Source organism: Salmo salar, chromosome 02 (genome assembly GCF_965601325.2).
Source record: "Salmo salar chromosome 02, fSalSal1, whole genome shotgun sequence".
Classification (NCBI taxonomy): domain Eukaryota; kingdom Metazoa; phylum Chordata; class Actinopteri; order Salmoniformes; family Salmonidae; genus Salmo; species Salmo salar.
In genome coordinates, this window is record NC_138292.1 from 83,201,264 (window position 1) to 83,212,232 (window position 10,969).

A 10,969-nucleotide genomic window follows, 5' to 3' on the forward strand; every position below is an offset into this window, starting at 1 on the left:
AGTTTCTATTTACATTTCTTTGAGTCCTCAACTAAAGTGAATTCAACATGAAATCTACACAAAATGTCATCTTTCACTTGATTTACGTTGCAAGTTTAGTGAATAAAAAAAAGCACCTTATGTTGATGTTTTTTTACAAATCCATTCAGTTCTCTACATCATGACATGGATTTATTTTGTTGAAATCACGAGGAAACATTTATTCAAACAGTGTGAGGCTTGTAAATGCCCAGAGGAAAGTGGAACTCTTCATTTAGACAATGATGAAACAACAATCTGTGGGCGAGTCAGTGAACATTTTCATCTCATTAAATCATCAGTGGGCCAGCAATGCAAATGTAAACAATGGAGCAAATGCATCACATCCAAATATCACTTGATTATCTGTAGTGCTGGAGGAATGACACATGCAGATAAACACACACATTGAGTTTAAAGAAGGACCATTTAAACACATGGAATCTGACCTACTCTATATTCAAACTGAAATACTCCATATTGACTTAATGTTTTCTAATAAAAACATACACATGTTTGAGTATTCTTTGTACCATTCAATTTCATATGGTAAAAACATTCTCAGTCAACAATACAAGAAAATTGGAGCACTGTGTATGTTCTCTGATAAATTTTAAGTCAATGTGATGTGAAATATCAATTTACACACTAGGAGAAGTAATTATTCTATCCTGTGTGGATTTTAACATGACTTTTTAGTGACTGTGATGAGTAATATGTCTTCCCACAGTCTGAGCATTTGTAAGGCTTCTCCCCTGTGTGCAGTCTCATGTGTTCTTTCAGCTTTCCTAACCGGTTAAAACGCTTTCCACACTGGGAACAGTGGTAAGGTTTCTCCCCTGTGTGGATTCGCCCATGAGCTTTCAGGCTTCCTAACTGGCTAAAGCTCTTTCCACACTGAGAACAATGGAAAGGCTTCTCCCCTGTGTGTATTCGCTCATGAGATTTCATGTTTCCTAACTGGTTAAAACTCTTTCCACACTGGGCGCAATGGTGTGGCTTCGACCCTGTGTGTGTCCTCTGATGTCTTTTCAAGCTTCCTAACTTGGTAAACCTAGTTCCACACTGGGAGCAGTGGTAAGGCTTCTCCCCTGTGTGTATTCGCTCGTGAGATTTCATGTTTCCTAACTTGTTAAAACTCTTTCCACACTGGGTGCAATGAAAAAGCTTCTCCCCTGTGTGTATTCGCTCATGAACTTTCAGCTTTCCTAACTGGTTAAAACTCTTTCCACACTGTGCGCAATTGTATGGCTTCTCTCCTGTTTGTGTCCTCTCATGTCTTTTCAGGCTTCCTAATTTGGTAAAACTCTTTCCAATCTGGGAGCAGAGGTGTCGTCTTGCTGGTTTGGACATCTCCGGTTCCAAGTTTGGTTTTCCTCCTGCCAAAGACAGAGTTTATTTAAAGAGAGACCTGAATGAAATCTCCACATGATAAAACTGCCTTGCTACGAGGTTTAATCTAAATTAGATCCCTCAATAACCTGAGGCCAGTTTTCAAACATTTCATAATTTAAAACAATCTTGGTGTGATTTTAAAACAAATTAAGTTGTAAAGCTTCCTGGTAATTACTGATATGTTTACATTACTTGTTTTTATTACTTGTTTTTATTTCTTTTTTTTTAAGTCAGAACACAAAACACTAGACAGTTCTATGACACTCAAGACACAGACATCACTGGATTCATATCAAGCAGGTGGTTCTAAATATATAACCTTCAAAGCTGTATGATACAGATGTGACCTACACACTTCCTTAAACCTAAAATATGGGGGAGTTAACAATTTTTTTTTTTTTAAAGTACTATCATTAATGTCATGATATTTTGAGTAAAGTAAAAAAGAATGTGAAATATTTTGGGAAGATTAAAAATATAAATATTTTATGACCTGAAATAAAATATCCCCGAATTGTTCCACATGCATGAAAGCTTATTTATCTCAAATTTGGTACACAAATTTGTTTACATCCCTGTTAGTTAACATTTCTCCTTTGCCAAGATAATCCATTCACCTGACAGGTGTGGCATTTCAAGAACCTGATTAAACATCCTGACCATTACACAGGTGCACCTTGCGCTGGGGCCAATAAAAGGCCACTCTAAAAAGTTTTGTCACACAACACAATGCCACAGACGTCTCAAAGGGAGAGTGCATTTGGCATGCTGACTGCAGGAATATCCACTGGAGTGGTTGCCAGAGAATTTAATGTTTATTTCTCTACCATAAGCTTAGGCAGCTTATGGTAGAGAAATTAACATTCAATTCAGTATAGAGAATTTGGCATACAACCGGCTTCACAACCGCAGACCACGTATAACCACGCCAGTCCTGGACCTCCACATTGTCTTAGACCTGCCACCCGGACAGCTTCATTGTCTAGGCTGGGCTTGGCTCCCCAGCGGGTAGGCCTGTCTTCCAAGTCAGTGGGCTTATGACCTCCCATTCACAACAATGGCTGCACCCCTGCCCAGTAATGTGAAGCCCATAGATTAGGGCCAAATTAATTTATTTCCTTATATGAACTGTAACTCGTTGAAAATGGTATATGTTACGTTTATACTTTTGTTCAGTACATAGTACCAGACAAAAGTTTGGACACACCTACTCATTCCAAGGTTTTTCTTCATTTTTACTATTTTCTACATTATTGTTCTACAAAGACATCAAAACTATGAAATAACACATGGAATCATGTAGTAACCAAAAAAGTATAACCAACTATATATTTTATATTTGAGATTCTTCAAAGTAGCCACCCTTTGCCTTTATGACAGCTTTGCACACTCTTGGCATTCTCTCAACCAGCTTCATGAGGTAAAATCAAATCAAATGTTAATTTGTCACATACACTTGTTTAGCAGATGTTATTGCGGGTGTAGCGAAATGCTTGTTTCTCTAGCTCCAACAGTGCAGTAATGATTAACAAGTAATATCTAACAATTTCACAACAATGCACACAAATCTAAAGTAAAGGAATGGAATTAATAATATATAAATATTTGGATGGGCAATGTCAGAGCGGCATAGACTAAGATACAATATAATAGAATACAGTATATACATATGAGATGAGTAATGCAAAATATGTTAACATTATTCAAGTGACTAGTGTTCCATTATTAAAGTAGCCAGTGATTTCAAGTCTATGTATATAGGGCAGCAGCCACTAAGATGGTAGTGATGGCTATTTAACAGTCTGATGGTCTTGAGATAGAAGCTGTTTTTCAGTCTCTCGGTCCTAGCTTTGATGCACCTGTACTGACCTCGCCTTCTGGATTAAAGCGGGGTGAACAGGCAGTTGCTCGGGTGGTTGTCTTTGATGATCTTTTTGGCCTTCCTGTGACATTGGGTGCTGTAGGTGTCCTGGAGGGCAGGTAGTTTCCCTTCCGTGATGCGTTGGGCAGACCGCATCACCCTCTGGCTAGCCCTACGGTTGCGGGCGGTGCAGTTGCCGTAGCAGGCGGTGATACAGCCTTACAGGATGCTCTCAATTGTGCATCTGTAAAGATTTGTGAGGGTTTAAGGTGCTGTTGTGCCTTCTTCACCACACTGTCTGTGTGGGTGGACCATTTCAGTTTGTCAGTGATGTGTATGCTGAGGAACTTGAAGCTTTACACCTTCTCCACTGTGGTCTCATCGATGTGGATAGGGGTGTGCTCCCTCTACTGTTTCCTGAAGTCCACGATCAGCTCCTTTGTTTTGTTAACGTTGGGTGTGAGGTTAATTTCCTGGCACCACACTCCCAGGTCCCTCAGCTCCTCCCTGTAGGCTGTCTCGTCATTGTTGGTAATCAAGCCCACTACTGTTGTGTCGTCTGCAAACTTGATGATTGAGTTGGAGGCATGCGTGACTACGCAGTCATGGGTGAACAGGGAGTACAGGAGGGGGCTGAGAAAGCATCCTTGTGGGGCCCCAGTGTTGAGGGTCAGCGGAGTGGAGGTGATGTTTCCTACCTTCACCACCTGGGGGCGGAGGGTACTATGGTGTTGAATGCTGAGCTACAGCTACATTCTTACATAGGTATTCCTCTTGTCCAGATGGGATAGTGCAGTGGGATGGCGATTGCATCATCTGTGGATCTATTTGGGTGGTAAGTAAATTGAAGTGGCTGTAGGGTGTCTGGTAAGGTAGAGGTGATGTGAACCTTGACTAGTCTCTCAAAGCACTTCATGATGACAGAACGCTACAGGACGATAGTTACTTTTGCTTTCTTGGGTACGGGAACAATGGTGGACATATTGAAGCATGTGGGGACAACAGACTGGGATAGGGAGAGATTGAATATATTCATAAACACTTCAGCCAGCTGGTCTGCGTATGCGGCTTGGGACGCCGTCTGGGCCGGCGGTTTTGCAAGGGTTAACACGCTTAAATGTCTTACTCATGTCGGCCATGGAGAAGGAGAGCCCACAGTCCTTGGTAGCGGGCCGCGTCGGTGGCACTGTGCCATCTACATAGCGGGCGAAGGTGTTTAGCTTGTCCAGAAGCAAGACGTCGGTGTCCGCAACGTGGCTGGTTTTCCCTTTGTAGTCCATGATTGTCTGTAGACTCTGCCACATACGTCTTGTGTCTGAGCCGTTGAATTGCGACTCCACTTTGTTTCTATACTGACCTTTTGCCTGTTTGATTGCCTTACGGAGGGAATAACTACACTGTTTGTTTTCTGCCATATTCCCAGTCACCTTGCCATGGTTAAATGTGATGGTCTGCGCTTTCAGTTTAGCGCAAATGCTGCCATCTATCCATGGTTTCTGGTTAGGGTAGGTTTTAATAGTCACAGTGGGTACATCTCCTATACACTTCCTGATAGACAAATACATTGATTCGGTGACTGAGTTTATGTTATTGTCGGAACATATCCCAGTCCGCGTGAACAAAACAATCTTGAAGTATGGATTCTGATTGGTCAGACCAGCGTTGAATAGTCCTTAGCATGGGTACTTCCCGTTTGAGTTTCTGCCTATAGGAAGGGAGGAGCAAAATGGAGTCGTGATCGGATTTGCAGGGCGGGGGAGGACTTTGTAGGCATCACGGAAGTTGGGAGTGACGTTAGGAGTGAGTGTTTAACCTGTTTAGGATAGGGGGCAGTATTTTCACTGCCGGATAAAAAAACGTACCCGATTTAATGTGGTTATTACTCCTGTCCAGAAACTAGAATATGCATATAATTGTTTGATTTGGATAGAAAACACCCTAAAGTTTCTAAAACTGTTTGAATGGTGTCTGAGTATAACAGAACTCATATGGCAGGCCAAAACCTGAGAAGATTGCATACAGGAAGTGCCCACTCTGACCATTTCTTGGCCTGCGATAGACTCTTTATGGAAAATAGAGGATCTCTGCTGTAACGTGACATTTTCTAAGGCTCCCATAGGCTCTCAGAAGGCGCCAGAACGGGGAATGATGACTCTGCAGTCCCTGGCTGAAAAACAGTAGCGCATTTGGATAGTGGTCGATCTGAGAACAATGAAAAAGGTGCGCGCGTGCACGTGAAGAGTCCATTTTACATTTTCAGTCTTTGAACGAAAACGACGTCTCCCGGTCGGAATATTATGGCTATTTTACGAGAAAAAAATCACATAAAAATATATTTTAAACAGCGTTTGACATGCTTCGAAGTACGGTAATGGAATATTTTGAATTTTTTTGTCACGATACGCACCGGCGCATCACCCTTCGGATAGTGTCTTGAAAGCAAGAACAAAACACCGCTATTTGGATATAACTATGGATTATTTGGAACAAAAACAACATTGGTGTGGAAGTAGAAGTCCTGGGAGTGCATTCTGACGAAGAACAGCAAAGGTAATCCAATTTTTCTTATAGTAAATCTGAGTTTGGTGAGTGCCAAACATGGTGGGTGTCAAAATAGCTAGCCTGCGATGGCCGGGCTATCTACTCAGAATATTGCAAAATGTGCTTTCACGGAAAAGCTATTTTAAAATCTGACACCGCGATTGCATAAAGGAGTTCTGTATCTATAATTCTTAAAATAATTGTTATGTTTTTTGTGAACGTTTATCGTGAGTAATTTAGTAAATTCACCGGAAATGTTCGGTGGGTATGCTAGTTCTGAACGTCACATGCTAATGTAAAAAGCTGGTTTTTGATATAAATATGAACTTGATTGAACAAAACAGGCATGTATTGTATAACATAATGTCCTAGGAGTGTCATCTGATGAAGATCATCAAAGGTTAGTGCTGCATTTAGCTGTGGTTTTGGTTTTTGTGACATTATATGCTAGCTTGAAAAATGGGTGTGTGATTATTTCTGGCTGGGTACTCTCCTGACATAATCTAATGTTTTGCTTTCGTTGTAAAGCCTTTTTGAAATCGGACAATGTGGTTAGATAAAGGAGAGTCTTGTCTTTAAAATGGTGTAAAATAGTCATATGTTTGAAAAATTGAAGTTTTGGGATTTTTGAGGAATTTGTAATTCGCGCCACGCCCTATCATTGGATATTGGAGCGGTGTTCCGCTAGCGGAACATCTAGATGTAAGAGGTTAAGCAGCGCAAGTACTACAGTCAATGTGTTGATAGAACTTTGGTAGCATTTTTCTCAAATTTGCATTGTTAAAATCTCCAGCTACAATAAATGTGGTTTCCAGTTTGCATAAAGTCCAGTGAAGTACTTTGAGGAGCGTTGTGGTATCGGCTTGAGGGGGAATATACAGGGCTGTGACTACAACTGAAGAGAATTCTCTTGGGAGGTAATACGGTCAGCATTTGATTGAGGTATTCTAGGTCGAGTGAACAAAAGGACTTGAGTTCCTGTATATTATCACAATCACACCATGCGTAGTTAATCATCAAACATACAATGCCGCCCTTCATCCTGGAGAGATATTTATTCCGGTCTGTGTGATGAACTGAGAACCTAACTGGCTGTACAGACTAAGACAGTATATCCCGAGAGAGCCATGTTTCCGTGAAACAGATTATGCTATAATCCCCAATGTCTCTCTGGAAGGAAATCCTCACCCTGAGCTCGTCAACTTTATTATCCAGAGACTGAACATTTGCGATGTTCACTCGGAAGCAGTGGGTGGTGTGCATGCCTCCTGAGTCGGACTAGAAGCCCACTCTGAGAACCTCTTTTCCGCCGGCCTTTTTTTGGGACAGCCTCTGGAATCAGTTCAATTGCCCTGGGGGGTTCGAACAAAGGATCCGAGTCAGGAAAGTCGAATTCCTGGTCATAATACTGGTGAGTTACCGCCGCTCTGATATCCAAAAGTTCATCCCGGCTGTATGTAACAACACCCCAAAAATTCTGGCCAAATAATGTAAGAAATAACACATAAAAAATAAATAGTGCAAAGTTTCCTAAGAGCTAGAAGCATGGCAGCCCTATCTGTTATTTTCCCCTGGAATGCATTTCAATCAACAGGTGTGAAGACATCAACTATGAAATAACACATACTATGAAATAACACAATGTAGGTATCAAAAAAGTGTTAAACAAATCAAAATATATTTTATATTTGAGATTCTTCAAAGTAGCTACCCTTTGCCTTGATGACAGCTTTGCACACTCTTGGCATTCTCTCAACCTGCTTCATGAGGTAGTCACCTGGAATGCTTTTCAATTAACAGGTGTGCCTTGTTAAAAGTTAATTGGTGTAATTTCTTTCCTTCTTAATGCATTTGAGCCAATCAGTTACAAGGTAGAGTTGGTATACAGAAGATATTTGGCAAAAGACCAAGTCCATATAATGGCAAGAACAGCACAAATAAGCAAAGAGAAACAACAGTCCATCATTAGTTGAAGACATGAAGGTCAAGCAATCCAGAAAATCTCAAGAACTTCAGTCACAAAAACTTCAAGCGCTATGATGAAACTGGCTCACATGAGGACCGCCACAGGAAAGGAAGACCCAGTTATCCCTGTTGCAGAGGACAAGTTCATTAGAGTTAACGGCACCTCAGATTGCAGCCCAAATAAATGCTTCACAGAATTCCAGTAACAGACACATCTCAACATCAACTGTTCAGAGGAGACCGCGTGAATCCGGCCTTCATGGTTGAATTGCTGCAAACAAACCACTACAAAAGGACACCAATAAGAAAGAGAGACTTGCTTGGGCCAAGAAACACGAGCAATGGACATTAGACAGCTGGAAATTTGTCCTTTGGTCTGATGAGTCCAAATTTGAGATTTTTGGTTCCAACCGCCGTGTCTTTGTGAGACGCAGAGTAGGTGAACGGATGATCTCCGCATGTGTGGTTCCCACCGTGAATCATGGAGGAAGAGGTGTGATGGTTTGGGGGTGCTTTTCTGGTGACATTTTTATTTATTTATTTAGAATTCAAGCCGCACATAAACAGCATGGCTCCTAAAGCATTCAGCAGCGATACACCATCACGTCTGGTTTGCGCTTAGTGGGAATATCATTTGTTTTTCAACAGGACAATGAACCAACACACCTCCAGGCTGTGTAAGGGCTATTTGACCAAGAAGGAGAGTGATGGAGTGCTGCATCAGATGACCTGGCCTCCACAAATCAACCGACCTAAGCCCAGTTGAGATGGTTTTGGATGAGTTGGACGGCAGAGTGAAGGAAAAGCACCCAACAAGCGCCCAGCATATGTGGGAAATCCTAAAATTGTCAGAGACTCCAGTCACCCAAGTTATAGACTGTTTTCTCTGCTACCCCAAGGCAAGCGGTACCAGAGCGCCAAGTCTAGGACCAAAAGGCTCCTCAACAGCTTCCACCCCAAGCCATTAGACTGCTGAACAATTCATAAAAATCCCCACTGGACAATTTATATTTAACTGCACTGTTGGTTAAAGGCTTGTAAGTAAGCATTTCACGGTAAAGTCAACACTTGTTGTATTCAGCGCATGTGGCAAATAAGGTTTGGTTTGAAGACTGTTGGAAAAGCATTTCAGGTGAAGCTGGTTGAGAGAATGCCAAGAGTCTGCAAAGCTGTATTTGTATTAGTTGGGGACAGCCCAACTGGGAACAGCCACCACCACTATTTCATTTCTTCAAACTAAACTACAGCACTTACTTTGATGAGTCAAATCTGATCCTTTCTTCTCTTCTCCTCCTCTCACAGTTCCACTCAGCCCCGTTGTTTTCCTGCAGTCCACCAGCAGCACAGACAACCTCTTCATACCCAGCAGTAAGGTGGAAGGGGGCAGGCTAACATTCTCCTGGTAACCATAAAGAGGGGACACAGACACATATCATTATGGATGCTGATGTCACTGTTGTCATTAAGTGCTTTACAGAAACCCAGCCCAGACCCAGATAGAGCAAGCTGTATGCTAGACCGGACCAAGCTGTACCATCTGGTGTTCTAATCTGGAGAGACTCTTCTCTGACTCGTCAGCATCAGGATGTTGTTGAGGCTCCCCAGAGGATCCACGATAGTCACGTCTCTCTCCTGTGTGAATGAGAACATAAATCAGATGGTAAACTCATGATCTTCTATTGCAATCAACGAAATTGGTGCCTTTTGATTCCCTTTGATATTTTATGTAGAAATTATGTACCAATACTGAATTTTAAAAACCTGTTATATTAGATGAAGTGCACTTTAATTTAGACCACATGGAGAATTCAATAAATCTAAAAACTATGTACCAATAGCAGATTGCCCCTTCAAATATTCCTACAGTCCTGAACAACATATTCAAGTGTAGAACTTCAGTAGAATGCCCCTTTAAAACCCCACATTAGTTCAACAACTGCATAGTTTGTGCCCGTTTTTAAGACAGTACTCACTGGTGTTAATCAGATCTTCAATCTCCTCCTCTTTTATTGAGATAGCCTCCTCTTCCTCTTTTACTCCAAAAGGTTCTTCCTCTTCTTTCACTACATTCTCTTCTTTCAATGTTACGGCATCTTCCTCCTTTTTGATTCTGAAAGCTTCTACCCTTTTTTCCACTCTAACAACCTCTTTCCCATCTTCCTCTTTCACTGTAATATCATCCTCTTCTTCTTTCAATGTGATAGTCTCCTCTTCCTCCTTTTTCATTCTGAAAGCTTCTATCTCTTCTTTCATAAGAGCTTCTTTATTCGTCTAGTTTAGTGTGTTCATGCTCAGGGCGATTAGCCTAGCGCAGTATCAATTTAACACATTTGCTAATTTAACAAGCAAATTACGTTTAAATGAACTAGTAGATAGGTAAACATAATTATGTTTAAAACACTAAGAGTAATATACACAAGATTGGTCTAAAGCGCTTCAATGTTTAGGTTTTATGTTCGCTAGCAAACCACCGCGGTGGTTGAATCAGAAGCCTTTTGTCGCTGTTGAAGAAGCCTCCTGTCCCGTCCACTAGATTATACGTCACGCAAGAAGCATCACCTGAAAGACTCACATCTCCATCTGCTGACTGGAGTGGGTAACGCAGATTGGGGAAAAAATCTCCAATATAATGTTTATTCTGGCAAGCAATGTCATAAGAAGTCATTTAAAAACAACCAGATGTTATGTTTTCTCTTACTTCTTACAGCCAATACTTTACTCCAGGGCTGGCCTGCCCATTAGGCAGGATTAGGTGACAGACTGACTAGGGTGGCATATTCCGAGCTAAATTGACCAAGGCTCATCGCTAACAACACATAATAACACCTCACATAATGCTGCCCCAAAACAATGAAAACTTCTCTCACCCAGTGGCATATGGGCTATTTAGGTGAGTGTTGGTGTTGCCACATGAAGCAGTGCCCACTTTGCAAGAGGCAACATGGACAGATAGGACTCTACCTGTGTAGAGCACATGCCCCTTTACCCTTCTAGTCTCTAAAGTGTCCTTTTGGGTGGTGGTATAATTTGGATTCATTTTTTCTCATAGTTATTCTGAACCCACTGCCTGCAAGTCGTTGTTAAATTCACCTAAGTGATTAGTATTTTCCTTCAACTTTCTGAAGAGGAAACAGACCAGAAATGCCCGTCTGAGTGTGTTTACATTGACGGCCTACCCCGGCCAAACCC

General features: G+C 41.6%; 1 protein-coding gene across 2 annotated transcripts; it reads right to left on the bottom strand.

Moving 5' to 3' along the window:
- Window positions 1-149: 149 nt before the first annotated feature.
- LOC106594764 (uncharacterized) lies at window positions 150-10,291 on the bottom strand. 2 transcript variants are annotated; one of them, XM_045713390.2, is made up of 4 exons: window positions 9,754-10,291; window positions 9,315-9,412; window positions 9,035-9,179; window positions 150-1,397 (listed from the first exon to the last, which is right to left on the bottom strand). In XM_045713390.2, exons 1-4 carry the CDS (start codon window positions 10,031-10,033, stop codon window positions 685-687), a joined length of 1,236 nt encoding a protein of 411 aa, XP_045569346.2. In that variant the 5' UTR covers window positions 10,034-10,291; the 3' UTR covers window positions 150-684. The 2 variants fall into 2 exon arrangements, with proteins under 2 accessions (XP_045569346.2, XP_082824925.1); XM_082968799.1 differs by lacking the exon at window positions 150-1,397 and adding an exon at window positions 6,436-7,167.
- Between the last annotated feature and the right edge of the window lie 678 nt (window positions 10,292-10,969).